General features: G+C 27.6%; 2 protein-coding genes across 2 annotated transcripts in view; one reads left to right on the forward strand and one right to left on the reverse strand.

Annotated features, from left to right (window-relative positions):
• LOC100202842 (solute carrier family 25 member 32) overlaps positions 1 to 21297 on the forward strand; it is a 44940-nt gene that overhangs the window by 5440 nt on the left and 18203 nt on the right. Inside the window, exons 2-8 of the mRNA XM_065795658.1 lie at positions 995 to 1095; positions 5533 to 5677; positions 8043 to 8159; positions 8320 to 8369; positions 8587 to 8700; positions 16110 to 16202; positions 19114 to 19172. Of these exons, the coding sequence (XP_065651730.1) occupies positions 995 to 1095; positions 5533 to 5677; positions 8043 to 8159; positions 8320 to 8369; positions 8587 to 8700; positions 16110 to 16202; positions 19114 to 19172 (679 nt within the window). The remainder of the gene's footprint in view (positions 1 to 994; positions 1096 to 5532; positions 5678 to 8042; positions 8160 to 8319; positions 8370 to 8586; positions 8701 to 16109; positions 16203 to 19113; positions 19173 to 21297) is intronic.
• On the reverse strand, positions 9788 to 12968 carry LOC136078919 (E3 SUMO-protein ligase ZBED1-like). Its single transcript, XM_065794726.1, has 2 exons — positions 12583 to 12968; positions 9788 to 11392 (listed from the first exon to the last, which is right to left on the reverse strand). Exons 1-2 carry the CDS (start codon positions 12823 to 12825, stop codon positions 9788 to 9790), a joined length of 1848 nt encoding a protein of 615 aa, XP_065650798.1. The 5' UTR covers positions 12826 to 12968.

Here is a 21297-nt window from a genome sequence, read left to right on the forward strand (position 1 = left end):
AATAATAAAATAAAAATAAGAAAATAAGAATTAAAATTGATATTAAAATATACATAATATTATGAAATATATTACAAAAGCTGTGTATGTGAGTTTATTTAATATATTTCATATTATGTATATTTTAATATCAATTTTAATTCTTATTTTCTTATTTTTATTTTATTATTTTTTAATACACAAATAATACACATTAACACATAAAAAATATTTTAAACAACATTAAACATATAACTATTTCACAATTATTAGCCAACTAAAAACAAATTAATAATATTATTAACCTAACTACTAATCAATTTCTGTCCCATAACGATCTAAAATACAAATATAAACCGTAACGTCCACTAAACAAATCGTAGCAAAATTAAACTTTTACTACTTGCCTGATGATTGTGATAACACATGAAACTTAGAGTTGCAATATTAAATTATACTATAAACATTAGCATTTTGCTAATTCCTGGTACTGCGAGTAACAGTAACATATATATTATATAGCTCTAGTTTATCTATTGAGCACTCTTTCAAGTATACAATATTATACATGATAATATAAAGATATTTTCTTTATTCATATATATACACTTACGTATATATATATGTATATATATATATATATATATATATATATATATATATATATATATATATATATATATATATATATATATATATATATATATATATATATATATATGTATATATATATATATATCTATATATATATTACTGATTTCAAGATAGGCAGGGCTTCAATATAAACATCAAATGAGATTTAATTAGGGAGTATCTAACTATAAGAACATCTATGGGGATAAACAAATTTATTTGTTTTGTACATTGCATTTGTATGTTTCTAAAGTCCAAAAATAATGTTAACAAGTTTCATGTTTCATTTCAACACACAAACATAGTTATTTATTTAATTTATAAGTTGTTTATAATGTAGTTTTTTTAAATTAAAAAATAATGTCTTTGTCTTTTTTTTAAGTCAATGATGGTTCTTTGATAAAGAGTCGAGAAATTTACTCTGGTATGTTAAATGCTTTTTCTCAAATCATAAAGAAAAGTGGTTTTCAAGGATTATATCAGGTTTATTTTTTAATCCATATGTATGTGTCAGCAAAATTGCTAATTTCATGTTTTTTCAATCAATGAAATTATGTGTCTCTCCAAATTACAACCGGAAAGAAACATAATAGGAAATGTCTAAACTGCGCTAAAGCAGTAATACATCCATTAAAAAAAAAAGCAAAAGTACTGCTTTTGTATGGGCTTATAAGTAAAAAAATATGAAAACAATTTATGTTTTACAAGTGTTTTTGTATATAAAAATGCTTTAAACACATTAAAATTTTAGTTTTAAAATTTTATATAACAATGGTATTTTAAATATTAAAAGTAAACAATAAAGATTTGTTAATAAATAAATTTTAAATGCTTTCCTTTCTTTGAGCTTGCCACTGTGCAACTTTGACCTATTAAATGAAAAAGTTTTCTGCTTCCCCTTAAATCTTTGCTAGGTGGCCTTTTCTATTACAGTAATTGGATGCAGTTAACATCTGTTCAAGATAAGTGTTTTTATTGAACACTATCTTAAGCCTTAACTCAACCTCAACCAAGAGCCCCAAAGTAGGGATTATTTTAAGTCATATTTAATTTCTCCTAGGCTTTGCCTAGAAAATCCTACAGTGCAGCAGGACATGAGGCAGGCTGGATTACATATTAACAGTAGTCTGCATTTTTTTTCTAATTTTTTTTTTGGTACAAGTTTATTCTACATGTCTTAGGTTTCTTCTATTTATGCAGCAATAAAGTCTGTTATTTTATAAAGTCTGGTGTGTCACATATGATAAAGAAAAACTATTTGAACTTTTCTTAATGTTAATATCTTTATTTTGTTTCCTTTTGAAATTAAAAAAGATTTGTTTCTTTTTCCTGTTAAACCATTTTCTTTAAAACAAACATTTGAGAAAATTTTTATATTTTATACAATAGATTTTAAATATAAAATTTAGAATTCAGGATGATGATTTCATCATATGGGGTTTAATGACAAGACAAACAGAGCATACTTTTTTCCCCGCTCATGTAAATTTTTTATTCAAGTGTTGTTATTGTTATCCTTAAATGGTGAAAATAAAATAATAATAAAAAAGAGTATAGACATTGTATTATAGGTTTTATATAAAATTTATGTAGAATTAAATGTTTGTTGAGTAAGTAATACTACCTGTCTCAATTAGGAGGTATGCAGGTATTGGGGGAGGGGCATACCAAAAACGAAAGAATGCATACAAAGGAGGGGGTTATGTTAAAGACAGTGAGTATGTGCACTGTTTGACTACCTCTCATTCTATATCTCTTCTTAAAAATTTTACTTTTTTTTTTAACAAAAGTATTAAATTTCACAAGTTTACAAAAATCAATGTTATGCAATGTTACAGAAATGTTTAACTAAATTAAAAAAATTGTGTTTTCAATGTTTTAAAATTTTTTTTGATTGGAAATAGAAAAAGGTTATGAACCTTTTTTAAGGATGGTTCATGATAAAAGATTATAAACCTATTTCTAGGATAGGTTCATGAGCTCAGCCCAACTTAAACCTTTTTGATAAATCATCCTTAAAACAGAAAAGGACCCTTATCTACCCCAATTTTTTGATTTAAAATTATAATTTTTTTTTTTTATTGGTTATTAATATACAGAATTGTTTATTTATTTGTATTTTTCATATTTATAATATTTTAATGTTTATACTCAGCGGGGCCAAATGTATGTGGAAGTTTATACTACGTCTCATGGGCGTTACAAGTCTGTAGGAAGTCCCTAAGACATCCTGCTGACATTCTGTGCCCAAAGCGTAATATTTTAAAATAAGTTTAATTATTTTTAATTATCTTGATATATCTTCAGAGCAATTCCACGACCGTCACAGCGTGACAACCGTCTATTTTTTTTGTCTTTAGCCTTCAATATTTTATTATTAAATAGATATAAAAAGAATTTTTTTTGTTATTTTATTAGCTCATAATAGGTGCTACAAGAAACAAGAAAAAAAGTAGGGTGGATATATTAGCCTCTTGTTCATGCGAGAAAATATAAAATGTCACAGCGCGACCAAAATTTTCTCATTTTTTTTTTAGTTTTTAGATCAACATCACAATTCAGCTAATATAGATGAACTGAATTATTTACTTGGCATTAAACAAAAAGTTTAGACATTACTCTTAAAAGTTTTATAGCTAAGTAACATTTATTTAATTAAATTTCAAACAGGTGCACCTTTAATTAACTTGTGTTAAACGTCACAGCGTGACCAGACACATTTGAATAATTATTAACCAGGTAAATGGGCTGTTTTTTTAAATAAATTTAAAACTAAGTAGAGAAGGATTAGACAAATATATAATTACATCTTCATAAAAATAGTTCTTACATAGTAATCTTCAGAACACGCCTATACTATATTAGTGTCAAATCGCGTCCATATTATATTGCTGTCATATAAACAACGTTTTAAAGTTTTTCGGTTATTTCGTCTGAAAACGTAAGTTGTTTCACTAAATACTTGGCACTTGAATAGGGTCGCATTTCTATTTTCCCATTATTGTTTTGAATTAGGTGCGCTGAAAATATTCCTGGTTTTGCTGGTGCTTTTGTAAATAGCTCATCAATTTTAAATTTTTTTATTGTATTTATAACATCTTCCATAGAAACAAAATAGACATTGAAATTAGTCTCATTTTTAACTGCTTCATGAAAAGTTATGGCATCAGTTATTATAAATTTTCTCTGAATTATTTTTTGCGTTGCTATTCTTTTAACGGTCCCACCTATAGCATATACTGGTCCTTTCCCATGTGAAGCAGCAAAAAAGTTCCAGAATAATTTTAAATCATGCTGTTCTTCCAACCAGGGTATTGCTGATGCAATAAAATGATTTTTAAATTGATTACTTGGCCCGTCTGTCCAAACCTGTAGTATTTTAACACTTGATTCAATATGCTTAGATAATAAATTATGAACAAATACAAGAATATATTCTTTTGAATGGCTTAAATCATCTGAAACTATGACAGCTGATGAGGATGAATTTTGGTACCAAAATACAGCAGTAAAAACAGTAACTTGCTTCTTGTGCCACTGTGCTGACTGCACTTCATCTTGTCACAAAGTTGAAAAATTTTCAGCAAAATCCACTTGAAGAACGGCTGTGTCTGGATTACTTTGAAGTTGGATCTTATGATCACGATGTCTTTGATTGTTTCTGTTTAATAAAATAATGCCAAAGAAATGAAGGTAAAGATTTTGAAAAGGTGCTGTAAAGATCATCAACTCTTCCCTTTTTTTCAATTTTTTAAATATATTCCTTTCCATTAACTTCTGCAACTTTTTCCCATTGGTACCATGTAATGCATTTATTCTTGTCAATTTCATTGAAGGCAATTAGATTATGAAACTTTGCAGCATCTTTACATGTTGTACACATATTATTATAACATATGTCTTTTTCACTATCACATACAATGCAAACTTGTGCAAGGCTTCAAGGATAAGAATTATATTTTGATGCTGTTGACAACAACAAACGTTTCTTGACATTGAACTAGACAAAAGCACATGTGGTGGGCGTAAACTAGCAAACTTTGATTTTCCGACTGATTCTTCAGGATAATCACTTTTAAAAACAGCATAAGCTTCATTAACATTCATATACAAATGACGTTTTTGCACAGTTTCTTTCTTGTTCTTTAATCTCACCACAATGGTGTCTCTTTTACCGGGTGCTTGACGGGATTTAATATCACGCTGATAAAAATCAAGAACCAATTTTACAGTTAAAGCATCTAATGCATTTTTACTAAGTATTTTTTCTGGGCTTGGGATTTCATTCATTTTTGTTAAAAGTTTTTGTACAACTTTAGCCCTCTTTCTGGGTGATTTTGGTAGTGCTGACTCGGCTCTCTTAACAGCTTTTCCAAGAGTGCTTGCAGATTTGTAAGGGGGTGATGTAACAGCTACAGATTTTGATTCTGCTCTTTTTTGTCTGCTCTTTCTCTTTCGCTGCCTTTCTTTTTCTCGTTCAGCCTCCAAATTAGCGAGTCTTCTTTCTTTTTCTTTTTTTGATTCTTTTTCTTTAACTACTTTTTCGCCAAACTTTTCTAACTGCCTTTCACGATATTTCTTTTGACGCTCAGCATGAGTAAGAGGCATATTAAACCCTATATAAAAAAAAATATGGAATTGCTCTTCAGATATATAAAATAATATATATATATATATATATATATATATATATATATATATATATATATATATATATATATATATATATATATATATATATATATATATATATATGTATATATATATATATATATATATATATATATATATATATATATATATATATATATATATATATATATATATAAAAAAAAAAAAAAAAAAAAAATTTACTTTTAATGTCTAAAGTTTCAGTTGATTTGTCAAAATATAATATAAATTTTTCAATTTTTTTTTTAGGGTGTTTCAGCTAATGTTGCTGGTGCTGGATCATCATGGGGTTTATATTTTTTCACGTTTAACTATCTAAAATCAACTTTTAAAGATGTCCAAAAAGTAGATAATCTTTCTCCTGGTTATCATCTTCTCTGTGGATTTATTGCAGGCAAGATGTATTAAAATAAAAGTAACATAAAAACAATTTTTATAATAGAAAATAGCTTATAAAATCTCACTTTGTAATAACCTTAAATGCTTTTGTAATAACTATGAATGCATTTTGTATGTTAGCCAGCCCAATGCCATCACGCTCACTGTAAATGTCCCAGAGGTTTAAAATTCCCAAAATTCAATGACTTTTCTATTTCTTTTTATTTTGAAGTAGGACAATGTCAATAGTTTTGTAGAACAATAATAATAAATATTCCCAATATTGCAAAAATAGATATTTCCATTATTGCAAAATTGCGATAAAAAGTATATTTCGGGCTAGCAGTGTTAGCCAGAAATACATTTTTTAAAATAGAAACATGCCAGGGTGTTAAATACCTGGCTTTTTATTTGTACAACCTTCTGAATCAAGATATCTGAATTGAAATTATCATTTAAAGCTTTTTTTTATTAGAAAAACAAAATATTTTTACTTAAAATGAAACATAAAAAAAAGAATTGACCACCAACAAGATATCAACAAAAAGTAAATATGCCAGCAACATAAAAACATCTTTTTAGAGTTGCAATGATGTAAAAGCATTTTCTTTTTTCTCCTCAGTAGTCCTTATATTGTAAAAATTAAAAAAAATAATGTAAACAGGGCTCAAATTGACGTAAAAAAATCTAATCGCGATTTTTTTGTTGCTCATAACCCTTCCTCCACCATAAGATGTCATAACATTTACGTTCAGCGGTTGTAAAGTAGCTTTAGTTATAATTTACATTATTACTATTATTATATTGCAATAAATCTAACGGCTGTATTTTTGTAAAATCAATGAACTTGATATAATCTTCTTTTAATTAATTATTTCATTTTCTATTTTATTTACATATTTTAAACTGTTTAAAGCAACTAGAATATTTAATTTTCTATATATTTTTAACAGTAAAAAAAATTATTTAAAACTCTAACAAAACAATCTATAAATTTGAAACAGTTATAAAAAACTATTAAAAATGACGAAAACATTATTGTGATAAAATGTTAAAACTTAACATTTTCACGAAAACCTGCACAATCATAAACAAGAATGATAATTAAATTCTTATTAAGTAAGTTTTCTTATCTAAGTAACCTTATCAAATTCCCATGATATTTCTATCTATTGCTTTTTCATTCAATGTATTTTTTAATAAAAGTTAGCGTTCACTTTTTTCATTCAATAAAATAAAGCGAAAGAAAAAAAGTGTTTAAATAATAGAATCTTTTACGATTTTTGATTTAAGTTTTGCCAAGTAATACCCAATATTAAACTTTTTCCGTAACAAGTCAGCGTCTTTTACAGCCATTTTACGTAAACCACGCCCAATTGGAGTATTATGAATAACATGGTTAGATAATGAAACTGAACCTAATGTTGTTTGTTGATGAATTTGCGTGGCCTCTTTATGTTGCACACTGCTTAAGTGTGATGCCAGTGAATCTTTTTTTATTGATATTGTTCCTGGTTTGATCCAGGTCATGGAAAACAATTTTGTTTGACTTATCCGTTTTTCAAATTGTTTACATAAACTGCATCTTAATCTTATAACTTCATTTCCATTTAAATCGTATTCTAACTCCCAATTAAAATGTTTTTCCCACTTTTTAACTGTAGATAATCTGCATCTGTGGTCCTTATTTGCATCTATTTATTGCTATTAATTTAAAATTAGCAAGTGTACTAACAAACTTTAAAGTTTTTTTTTAATAACTATTTAGAGTCTATATTGCCTTCCACTATTCTTCGCAAAATAAACTTATAAAAATATCATTAAATTTGTTCATAATGAATGAGCTAAATCGGAATAAAGCCCTTGAGAATTCGAGTTAAGAAAGTGACTTTTCAATCAATTAACTTTATTTCTTTTTTCAATCAAAATCTATTATTTCTTGATTCGAATAGGTGTTTAATTGTTTGTTTTTTATAAATTTTTCCTTCCTTAAACAATTGGTCTTTTTCCTGCATTTGAACATTTTTGCTAATTGATTATTTAAATCTTTTATTTTTCTTTCTTTTACTTTATGCTCCGCTTTAAAAAAAAAATTATTGTTACAGAAGTCACTGCAGTTTTATACTGTAAAAGAACACTAAATATTCGCAAATAGAGTATCAATCTTCTAAAATAAAAAACGAATAATCACGAAAAAAAGAAAGATCCCGAAAAAACAAATTTTAAGAAAAAACTAATTGCGAAGGTGCGAAAAGTAATCGCAATACATTTAATTTGAGCCCTGGTAAATATGTAAAGCTAGAAATAAAATATATTTAATTCTCTTTATCATAAAAACCTGTAATTTCTTAATTGAGTATAATTCTTTTTTACTCTTGCAGGTGCATCCACTTTAACTGTAACAAATCCAATATGGGTAATAAAAACAAGGATGTGTTTACAAGTATTACCAGAAACTCATTCTCGTATGCAAAAAGAGTATTATACTGGAGTACTTGGTATTTAAAAATTATCTTTTTTTTTTGTTGAGATTATCTTCATTTTAATTTTTTTTTTTTTTTTTTGTAAATAATTTTTATAAAAATTTAAAATTACAACTTCATTTAGATAATTTTCGTTTGATGATGGTTTTATTTAATTTCATTTGTTTCATTTTAGATGGTTTAAAGAAGTTATATAAGTATGAAGGCATACGTGGATATTATAGAGTGAGATATTCAATATTTGCTTATAAATAATAATATTTTTAACCTTTTTTTTTGTATCATATTATTTCTTATATGTTCTACATTTTATTGTTATAGATTTGTTCTGCATTTTATTGCTATATATTTGTACATATAGTTATTTGCCTAATATTTTATTGTTATTTTTGTGTTCTATATTCAAAAGTAACTTGGTGTTTATTCTATTTTTGTTAATAAGGGATTTGTTCCTGGTTTGTTTGGTGTGTCTCACGGAGCTATTCAATTTATGTCATATGAAGAACTTAAAAAGTTGCGTAGCAAAATTACAAAGAAACCTGTAAACTCAAAGCTAGTACGTTTTTATACAAGTTATATAATGTGTAATTAACATATTTGAAAATCTTTTGCTAATTGCATCGCACCATTTAACTTGCGCTTCTCCTATTTAACTTATAGACCTGAAATCTAGCATTTTCTTTATATATAGGTATAATTTGTTTAAGTCATAACTTAGACAAACAATATCTAAATGTAAAAATCTTTGTGTTTATTTGCTAAGTATTTATTTACTTTGTATTATTTCTGATCTATGTATTTATTTCCCCTTTCTTTTTCTATTTCAGTTTGTATAATCTAGACCTTAGTCCGCAGTATTAAATATATATATATATATATATATATATATATATATATATATATATATATATATATATATATATATATATATATATATATATATATATATATATGTATAAATTAGTGTTGTCACGGTACCAAAATTACAGTATTCAGTACCGATACCAGTGAAAATCCACGGTTCTCGGTACCAATTTCGGTACGAAACCAAAGTTTAATTTAGACTAAATTTGCCAATAAATATTCACGATTCTTTGTATCAAAGCAAAACACAAAAACATGCTAGCTGAAAAACACACTATTTTTATTAATAAAGTTAAAAAATGCCATTCTTCATACTTGTTTAAAATTGTGTTTCAACTTTTTCCACAAATAATAAATGAAAAATTACAAACCTAAAAAACGCAATTTTTATAAATTAAACAAAATATGCCATGACCAACAAGTAATAAACTAAAATATTATGATAAATGTAAAAAAACAATGGCATAATTTAAGTATTTCAAGCCAAGGATTGTAAACATTTAAGTAATTAAATAACTAGATAAATAACAAAACAATAAGCCATGACTGAATAATCACTCTTATTTATAAACTTTAACATTTTTATAAATTAAACAAAATATGCCTTAACTGAACAACAAGTTGTAAATTAAAATATTATTATACATGTAAAAAAACAAAACAACAACGGCATAATTTAAGTATTTCAAGCCAAGGATTGTAAACGTTTGAGTAATTAAATAACTAGATAAATAACAACATTTTCCACCCAAATCAATACTGGTCTACACAGTTATTCCTTAAGTTATTTTCTTTGCCATTTCCAGATTTTCAGATAGAAACACTAACATATCAACATGTTCCTGACTCAGTCTTGAGCGTCTTGGGCTAACAATGTACCCTGCATTACTGAACACTCTTTCAGATGAACAGCTAGATGCAGCAATGCAAAGGTACTTCCTGGCAAACTCTGATAGTTGAGGTAGAGTACCCATATTTGTTTTACACCAGATAAGTGGATCATCCTCAGCACTGACCTCAGGCATCTGATCGTACACCAAAAATTCACCATTTATCTCGCCACTTGCAGAAAGAGGTGCATGACTTGAGGATGCTGGCTCTCCTTTTTCTTTCTTTTCCCCTTGTATGGTGGAAAGCAGAAACTTTAGGTCATTTTTAGATTTTTTTGATGGTCTGACTTCTTTACTTGACAATCCTCTAGACACCCAAGATGCAATTCCTTCTTTTTCATTGCCCATTTTTTTCACCTCATCCAGGAGACTTTGCTTCACATCATCCTTTAGAGAGACAAAGCTGTTCTTAAATCGTGGATCAAGGCAGGTTGCAGTGTTCAAAAGAAACCGTAGCTGCAGGTCATCATAGCGATGCTGAAGATACTCGTGTATCTTTTCCTTCATCTCTTGGGCTAATGCAGAGTCACTTTGTTCATGACTGAGTGCATCAGTAAAGGGACTGAGTGGCTTAAGAACTGCTTTAACAGTTTCTAAAACTGTAATATCTGAGTCTTTTGGCATCAGATGCCATTTTTTCCTGTCTTCAGCCAGGACAGTACAAACAACCTGCTGCTGCTCCAAGAAATGTTCCACCATATCGTATGAAGAATTCCAGCGAGTGGGTTCATCATGAATGAGTTTGTGGTCTGGAGAGGACAGATCTTTCTGTTTCTTGGTCAGCTGGCGTGAAAGTTTTGGGGATCTTGTAAAGGCAGAAATAGTTTTTTGAAGCCTTGACAGCACTGCAGACACCCTGTTTATGTCTAATGCCTTATTTACAGCAAGGTGGAGATTGTGTCCAAAACAAGGAATCCAGGTGTAGTCCTCAAAAGCTTTTTGGTTATTTATGGCATTGTCTGTTGTGATGCCTGACATTCTTGCAATGTCCAACTTCCAGTCTTCAAGTTTTTCTTCAAAGGCCTCCTTCAAACTTTCAGCAGTGTGGTCTGTGTTGAGACCACAACAGCCAAGACACCAGGATTGCAATTCCCATGATTTAGTAATGTACTGCAGAGTTAAAGACATGAAAGTGTCTGCAGTTCTACTTGTCCAAAGATCTGTTGTGCAGCTGTAAAACGATTTGTCTCTGAGATGCTGGATTATGAGGTCTCTGGTGTCATTGTACATGCGGGGAATCTCAGTGTACATAAAAAAGTTTCGACTTGGAAGCTGGTATTTTGGGTTGAAATGATGGAGCATTTGTTGGAATCCACATTTTTGAACTGTATAAATGGGCACTTTATCAATACATATGAATTCAGCAACAGCTAGGTTCAGCTTTCTTGCCTCAGGTGAGTTTTTGTCATATTTTTGTTGCCACTGAAAAGCTTCTGTAACTGTTACCTGTTTATGAGTTTGCGGGGGTGTTCCATGGTCTTCCTCAGCTTGCAGCTGTAAAAGGAAAATATAATAAATATACTTTATAAGTATAGAAGTCAAAAATGGGCTGAGTCTGAACATATGAAACATTAGTTTTTCTCTAAATAACAAACCTCAGCTTTTATAATAGCCTATATAATAGCCTATATAAAGCCTATATAAACAATTTTAATAAATAATTAGTACTTGTAAAAAGATTAAATATTTTAAATTTTGTTAAAAAATACTTTTTGTATAAAATTGTTTAATCCTTTACACGGTAGGTAATTACATAATTTCTATTAGTAGCACCATGGAAGTAAAAAAGTAAAGGATTAGAAGGATTTTCCCAATAATTAAATATAATATATGTAGTTTTATTTATTTTATAAGTATGTATTTTTTATAATAAATTTAAAACTATTTCTATAACTAATTTTATTTCCATTTTTATAATGCGATAAAAACCTTTAATACTTTAATCGAAAAAACTATACATAAAACTTTATTCGCTAAAACGTTTTCTTCGATAAATATTTTTTATTTTTTTGGAATTTTTTTATTTATTTTTTTAAAGAAGGAAAGAATCAGCAAAAATATATATTTATATTATCTTTTACTAAATTATAATTTTTTTTATTAATTTAAATCGTTTAGAACTATTTTTAATATTAATTTTATTAACAACAACGACTTTATTCAAAACATTGAACGTTGTTCAAAACTTTTAATGCTTAAACGTTTTAATTAGAAGTCACTTAAAAAGTTACATTTCGCTTTTGAAGTCACCAATTTTATTTTCTCTGTAAAGTCATTCTATTAAAGACATCAAAATCTTTTTTACAAAAGACTTTTTACAAATAACTTTTTACAAACGACTTTTTATGAGCGACTTTTTAAAAACAACTTTTTTCAAACGACTTTTTACAAGAGACTTTTTACAAAATCTTTTTTTGAAAAGACTTTTTACAAACGACTTTTTACAAATTAATTTTTATAAGAAATACTTATTAAAAGAAAAGTCTTAACAATAGGTTGCAAAAAAACGTAAAAAAAGTATGTTTTTTAAATTTAATTTTTAAGCTTATTATTGTTATTTTAATCTTTCTGTAAGACTTATTTTTGGCTGTTTATTTCTATCCGACTGGTTCAGACATTCAAATTAAAATATGATATATAATTCATAACAGAAGCTCTATATCTGAAATTAGTTTGAAACTTACCTGCTTGAACTCTTTCATCAGATCCGGGTGTCGGTCTTTGAGGTGTTTTATTAAGTTCGATGTGTTTCCTCCTTTTGAGTGAAAACTTCGGCGACATCGTTTGCAAATGGGTTTTTGATTATCAATGATATTCCCCTTGTCATCAGCCGCAAATCCAAAATATTTCCACACATGGCTCTTTCCTCCTTTTTTCTCAACAAGTGGATTTAGAGCTACCACATCAGCTGCACCACCGGTCGCCATTTCTCAGCAGTTTAATAAAGAGGACGCGCTACTGCACGCATGCGCATCAAGGAATCGGGTTTGAACGGGTCTTCGGTACTACCGGTACTTAAGAAAACTTGGTACCGTGACGTTTACATTTTTTTAGTACCGACTTGGTACCGAAGTACCGGGTCTTTTGACAACACTAGTATAAATATATATATATATATATATAAATATATTGTTTCTTTAAATCATTTTTGTATGAGACAGGGTTGAAAAAAAGAGAGAAAAAAAAAACGTCTTTTTTTGGTTTGCATACCATTTTTTCAAAAGAAGCTATTTTTAGTTAAATTTTGATTTGAATATAAGCAATGTGTATTTTAATTAAGCAAATTATTTTCCTTAGTCATTGCAAATTATCTTTTAAATATTGAAAAAGTTATGTAAAGGACGTTATGTTCGAAAGTTATGTTCGAGGCACCATTCATGAGATCTGTTAGATTTATTAAAAATTGCTCAACTAGCCCTGCTCTACCCTACTAGTTTCTTAAAATAGGATAGATATTTGAGTTTCAAAAGAAACTCAAATATCTATCCTACTTTCTAAAGTCAAAAGTGCAGTACTGTTTCATCCTTAAAAAATTTTATTGACTTTGATAAAATAAGCTGTCATAAGCCGAGCAAAATAAAATTTTTATAATCAATTGCTATCGTTAAACTTCGGATATTTGAAACCTTTTGATGACAAAAGCTGTTTTAATATCAATACAGTGACCACAACGCTTAAGAACACCACCCTATGTAAGCAATGGACATTTTTATACTACAGATCAGAAAATCTTTTATTAATTTCATCAAGTAATAAACGAAATTCACAAAGATTTAATGCTTTTATTAATTTTACTACCAAGTACTTTCACAACTGGAATCTTGAAGGGAAATGTTTGACAATATTAAAGTGTTGTTTAAAAAGTTAGCCAGGTTAAACGAAATTAGATTAATTTCCATTTCTAATCTTACAATACTGTTTTCCCACTGATTCTATTTATGTTTAAGCATTACATTCAGATTAACAATTTTTAAATATAGTTTTGACATTTTTGCCTGTAAATCTTTTTTCACATACTTTTACAGAACTACACCTGTAGTTTAGCAACTCTATATAAATAATTAAGTTCTTTATTTTAATATAACTTTCTGCAACTTCAAATTGTTATTTTATTGCATTAAAAAAATTTCCAAAAAATTATTTTTATTATAATAAATTAAATTTGTTTCAATAAAAGTAAAATAAATATAGTTCAGATATGTTAAAGAGCCACACAATTTGGGTAAAATAACTACATGGACTCGTAAGCTCAGTTTCTCCACATTCACCCTTAGGTGCTTCTGAACACAGCTTGATCTCTCTAAAACTATCATCTCATTCTTCTTCATCATCAAAATACCCCTATCATTGTACCTTAAAGCTGACTGGGACTCTTTCCTTGATTTTTCCTTTATGGCTGGCATGAAATTTTTTATTCCCTCTTGACAATTCCAAGTCAAGCCTCACTCTTCTCTATGGTTTTCTTCACATTGTGCTGCTGCAATTTCCTATTGAAACCATTGCTTCCATATCTATCAGCAGAATCCATTGTAAAAAGGTTTTGTCTGATGCAAAAGCGGCATCTGTTTTCCCTATTTTCAAAAATTATGGAGAGCGATCTGACTCGTCTAACTACCATCCCATTAGTCTTCTTCCTATCATAACCAAAGTTTTTGAATCTTTAATTAACAAACACTTAAGCTCTCATCTTGAATCTAATAACTTACTTCCTGATCATCAATATGGATTTCGATCTTTTCATTCTTCAGCTGATTTGCTAACAGTAATAAATGATAGGTTTTATTGTGCATTAGATAGAGGTAGAGAGGTTAAGGCTATCGGTCTTGAGATTTCTAAAGCTTTTGATAAAGTTATACATCCTGGTCTTCTCTGTAAGCTTTCTTCTCGCGGTGTATCAAGTAACATCTTTATGAATATTGAATCCTTCCTTTCCAATTGTAGTACAAAAGTTGTCCTTGATGGACAGCACTCTTCTTCATATCCTGTAACTTCAGGGTTTCCTCAAGGTTCTTTTCTTGACCCTATACTCTTTTTAATTTACATTAATATTCTTCAAGATATTCTCACATCTAAGGTGGCATTGTTCGCTGATGATACTACCATTTATTCTTTTCTTGATTGTCCACACTATCTTGCTTGGAGGGGGCATTTGAGCTTAAAAAGGATCTCACTTCTGCTACAGCATAGGGCTCACAGTGGCTGGTGAACTTTAATTCAGATAAAACCCAATTTTTTTCAGCCAATTGCTATTGCAATAATTTAGATCTTCTTTTATTCATGAACGGCAATGTACTCAATGAGTCATTTACCCTTCGTCTTCTAGGATTAACTCTTACTTCCAATCTTTCTTGGAAACTGTATATCAAATCCATTGCAAAATTAGTATCTGCTAAGGTTGCATTTTTTTATCATGCTTGCCACTTTCTTACTCCGGATTCTATTCTTAATTCTATAAATCTCAACTCCGTCATTGTATGGAATAATGTTGCCATATCTTGGACGGATCTTCTAATGATGCCTTTCTCTTTTAGACAAGGTGCAAAAATGCATTGTAAACATAGTTAGACTTGCTCTTGCAGCCAACCCCCAATCATTATCACATCGTCGTAATATTGCTTCTCTTTCTCTTTTCTGCAAATACTATAACAGGCACTGCTCTAAAGAGCCAGTGTCTCTTGTGCTATCTACTAAAATTCATTCTCGTGTCACTTGTCATTTAATTAAGTCTTATCATTTTACTGTGACTGTTCCTAAGTGCTTCAAAAACTCTTATTCACCTAGTTTTTTTCCTCAAGCATCAGTTCTTCGAAATTCGCTTCCTTCATTTTGCTTTCCTGATTCAAATAATTTGTAATCTTTTAAGTCTTCTGTCAATAGTTATCTTGCCCTATAAGCTTGATCTTTTCTCTTCCAGTAACTTCCAACTCTAATCAGTGGTTGCTTACACCCTTGTTGTAAGTGAAGATGTTGAATAACAATGAAGAAAAAAAAAAGGATGGTATTTTGATCCCCATTCCAAAATTCAAACTAAATATTTACATAATAACTTGTATGTTGTAATAAATATATTGTTTAAGTTTTTTGGACATTGCATAAATTATTTCTTTTAATAATTGTAAAACTTTATTATTAGATGTTGCTTTAATATTATATATTCTTAAATATATTAAAGAATATATAATATTCTACTTTATTTTAACTCTTTATTCAGAATTCATTAGAATATATTGCAATGGCAGCATCATCAAAGTTTATTGCTGTTACTATGACATATCCTTATCAGGTTTTACGTAGCAGAATGCAGGTAAATTTAAAAATAAAATTAAGTATGCAAATTTTTTTAATGCTTTTTATACTCTGTAAATATTCTTTATTTATTTATGCTGTATACATTCTTTACTCAACCTAGAACTTGAAAAGGTTTTTTTTCAATTCAAATTTTTTAAACATACTTGTATAAGATGATTTCCATTTGCTTAAAAATCTTTTAAGGTAAATTTTAAACTTATGGGTTAGTGCACATTTCATATATTTAAATAACGGAACCTTTAAATGTTAGTTTTATGAAAAATAATAATAATTAAAATTTAATTAATTAGTAATAATTATCGTTTTAAAAAAGTTTAAGTTATGTTTTAAAGATGTATACACAAAGAAAGTAAGGATGCTAAGTACTATTGCAAGATAATATGCTTAGTATTTATGAAAGCTAATATTATTACTATATTTAGTCATTGAAAAATACTTTAAAAATGAAAGTAAAGAATTAGTAACTTAACTTTTAAAATAGCCATTATGACTTTAAAATTCTTTCAATTTTTTTTTAAAATAATTTTTCAATTTGAAATTTTTTAATGTATTAAAGCGTTTTTTTTAGTAATTTAGAAAAGAAAAGAACATATCTTTTTAACTAATTATTAAGTATGTAAATGTTTAATCTGTTAGTGTGACTTGTTATGACATGAATTATATTTATTTGATATATTAATGCATATCTGTAATGTACATACAAATACATAATTTGTAATGTACATACAAGTACTAATTCAGTTAACAAACAAGTTGTTATGTTCTATGCTTTCACTTGTCTTATTTGTGATTCTCTGTTCTTTTGATTAGATAGAGAGTACAAGTCATTCCAAGTTGATTCAACTTAAATTTCATCTTTTTTTTTTTTCTCTAATAATAATATTATTATTAATAACATGGTACTAAAAATAATAATAATATAATAATCTTAAACACAGATGTTTCATCTTAACAACACAGAAATGAGATTGGCAATAAATCTTCAAACTCTGACACTTTAAGGTCAGCATTTGATTGTCGACCCTAATTCTGAAGGTTTTAATAATAATAAAATAAGTAATTTGTTTACAAATGCTGAAGCACTTGCTAGCAGGGTAACTAAAAAAATCCCATTACGATAAATATCAGTTCTTCTTTTTTTTATTTATTAAGAGTTCACGAAGAAATTCAGATTAAAGGCATTGAGTGATACAGTAGATTCAATAAATTTTGGAAGAAAATTTCAGTCGGGTACAATGGGATTGCAGAAGTAGAATTCTCTTTGTGCTCAGCCTCTGCATGACATTGAAGTCAATGGTATTGCCCCTGCAGGTCTATGCACACTCAGTGTTGGAGCTAGTTATTTGGTCTACAAAGTTTAACTTTGTTGAGGCCGTGGTACATCTTGAATTACCGGATAGGGTTGCCTCTATGCCATATATCCTCTAGTGATTAAATGTTGATAACATCTAGTTTCTGACAATACTTTAGAGGCTTGAAAATGAGATACGCACTTAGTCTCCATGATATTGTGGGTTCGATGTGGAAGAGAAAAATTTGAGATGTGGTTGTACATAAGTTTTATATAATACATGAAAGTTGGTAATATCTCAGCAGTGGAAGGCACTTCAACCTACCTAGTGCAATATGAGCCTTGACAATTGCGTTTGCGACTTGGTCCTGTTACCTGAGTTTTATTGTTGACAATGATGCTGAAGTCACCCTCAGAGCTGGTCTGTTACCAAGTTGGTAAGTCATGGTGAAAATTGTATGCAAGCTGGGTAGGTTGTTTATAAATGCAGTGTTAAGGCGGTTTTAAACTCTAAGAACCTCATTTTATATAATATAGTTACAAACAATAACAGTTTTTTAAAATAGATTTTAATTTATTTTTTTCTTTATTGAAAGTTTTATAAAAACAAATTCAACAAATGCAATACAGTAAATAACAGAGGGAAATAACTTGTAAAAGTTAAAAAATAATTAGAAATACTATAAATAAAAGTAAAATGAATTAACTTAAATGATTAATAATGTAATATTTAAAATTTCTCTAGTTTAAACATTTCTTAACTTTCATCAATGTTTTTGTGCTCCATCTTACTGATTATCTTACTGGTTATCTGTTGTTGGATTATTAAAAATAGGTGATGTTGATGAAACTAAACACACATTAACTCTTGAAAGCCAATTATAGTAACATTGAGGAATGGATGCACAAATTTAATACTAAGAAGTCTTTATTTTCAAAATTTATTTCCTTAATAAGTTAGGTCCATGGCTACTATTTGTAAACCAACCATGGAAGTTTAGTAATACTAATTCAACTAACACACAAAAGTTATATACACACATATATATATTTATTTATTTTAGGAAAATATATATGAATAATGATTTATGAATAAATATATATGCATATATATTTTTATATCATACATATATATATATAAAAATTTAGATGGCGGTACACCCTCATTACGGGAAACTTTTGTGGAAAATCAGCATATTTTTTTTTTCACAAAAAAAACAATATTTGTTGCAAAAAATGTAAAAAAAATAAAAAGGTCCTCAAATTTTAATTTTAGGACCTTTTTATTTTTTTTTCTTGAATCATTATTTTTAAATCATTGTTGAATCTTTTTCTCTTGAATCATTATTTTTAAATCATTGTTGATGTTTTTATTTTAACAAAAAGAAAATAGTTGTCTTATACCATACAACAAAAATAAATAAAAATTAAATAATATCATATATAATAGTTTAAACAAGTTAAATGTAAATTTATAAGAATAAATAATTTTCATGATTTTGCTATAGAACAAAATAATAAAATGGTATAGCAGTGTTTAAAAAAGTAATGCAGTAACAAAAAACCGCTTTTTAGATTATTTATTTTGTTAACTTTATTATATATATATTTAAAGGACACATTGATGCAAAGTAAATACAATGGTGTTACAGATGTCTTAATTAAAATTTATAGGTGGGTTTAAAATTGCATTACATTTTGTATTTTGTAAAAAGTTTTTAGCTTTATATTTATTTATGTAGAGCATATTTGTAAAATTTTAATCAAACATTTTTCATTATTTCTTTAAATATACACTTAAAGTATTATTGAAAAAATAAAGTCTTTCTAAATTAGAAGTACAAGTTTAAAAAATGCATAGGTGCTTTTTAAATTTACTGTTGTGTTAATACCTGGGTACTTTTTGTTAATACTTGGGTACCTTGTATTAATACCTGGGTACCCATCATGTTGTATTTGTATAAATAAAATTAGAAAAAATTATATATTTTAAAGAAAATAACTTTAAACATTTTCTTTTGCTGAAATAAAAGTTTCAATATTACAATAGTGAGTAACTGGGTACTTGGGTGCTTGGGTACTTGGGTGCTAAACAATGTTGGTAAAGCTGGGTACTAACATAAGAGTTAAATTTTAAGAAGCATATAAAATATTTTATCATTGTTAAATTGTGTTTTAGGATAATAAGAGTATTTGCTTTTCAGCTTTTTATTAGGTCACATAATGTTATATAAAGAAAAATATTCTTTAGTAGGATGCAGTGGAATAATGCTATAAATATAATATTTTCAAAAATATATTACATATAAAATTGTATGCTGTTTATTAATTTCCTCCTTTAAATACTTCATGAAGATATTTTGACATGAGTTGGACTAAATTTTTGCAAAGTTTCTGTAGTCAGATCCCATTTGTGCTGCATTTCATTTTTGATATATTTCAGATATAAAGCTGTTTTTGATATTTTTCTAATCGCTGCATATTGCATTGGGAATTTTAGAGTCAAAATATTTTTGGCATTTTTGTCAAAGTGCTAAGAAGCTATGCTTGGAGTTGCCACCCTGTGGAAAGATATAAAATGAGTTTAGCAACACTATTATTGAGGTTTTTATCAAAAATCTTGATGTAGTTACATCAACCTTTTTAGAATTTATTTTGTATGAATTTCTGACACTCAAAGACTAAAAACAATTTCACTCCATAAGAAACCACTTTTTTATATTTTACAAAGGTTGTATGCAGTTCTGTTTGAATTAGTCTGCACCATTTTTATTATGCAAATTTATAATTTGCTTTAGGTTTTTAAGATTTTAGAGAAGTTTCTCTTTAAGTGCATAGTGGGAACATTCCATTGAAATAAGTGGCTAAAAATATAACTGTTGTATTTATGTGGTTATTAAAATTCAATTGCTTAGAGTTAATATTTTTTGTTTTTGTGTCAAGATCCCCTCATAGGCACAAAAAAACAGTTACCGACATAAAACGGTTTGCACCATTGATCTTTTAAAACATTTAGTAAGTTAAACTTTTTTTGTCTTCTACCAATTAAATTCTTTTCATAATGTAAAAAGATAATTGGATTATCTACATAATCAAAAATATTGCACAATATGTCTTCAACTTTCTCCAGTTTCCTAGTTTACAATAATATACTTACAGTATATTATCAAGTAGAAAAATTCTTATACTAATTTATAGAATTCTTGTAATTAGATTTTCTAGTACCAATTATTTCTGGTAATGTTTATTTTTATTTTGTTTGATACCTTTTTAATAACATGCAACAATGGAAAAGTTTTGTGTCCACAGTGCCCTACCCAGTGATAATTTGGGCAATACGGGTTGTGAATTTCCCCCTAAATTGTTTACAATCAATATTAGAAGTAGTTCATTAAATACTTAAAAAAACAAAGTAATAAAATCAAAATTGTGGTAATACAATCAAAATATTATTGTGTTATGTATAAAATAATTTAAAAAATGAATACAGAGCCGATAGAATTTTTCTTTTTTTTAAAGAAAAAAGTCTTGATATAGAGGCCTTTTTTAAAATTTATTAAAATTTTTTTAAATTTAATAAATTTTTTAAATTTATTTAAAGATTTTAACATGGTTTAAAATTAAATTTAATGTAATTTAGATTAACTATGCAAAACTTTAAAATACGATACAATTACTATGCAGTTTAATTTTTTCCAAGAGATGGGCTGATTCCAAAAAGTTTCAATTCCTAACTGCGATACTGATTCTTTACCAATTAAGATTCTATTGTGATTCTTATTATTTTAATTTAACTGAG

Source organism: Hydra vulgaris, chromosome 04 (assembly GCF_038396675.1).
Source record: "Hydra vulgaris chromosome 04, alternate assembly HydraT2T_AEP".
Classification (NCBI taxonomy): Eukaryota; Metazoa; Cnidaria; class Hydrozoa; order Anthoathecata; family Hydridae; genus Hydra; species Hydra vulgaris.

Coding starts and splice junctions, on each gene's coding strand:
- LOC136078919 (XM_065794726.1), bottom strand. CDS start 12,825: ATGGCGACCGGTGGTGCAGCTGATGTGGTAGCTCTAAATCCACTTGTT. Junction 11,393..12,582: donor TGATGAAAGAGTTCAAGCAG/GTAAGTTTCAAA, acceptor TTCCTTTTACAG/CTGCAAGCTGAGGAAGACCA.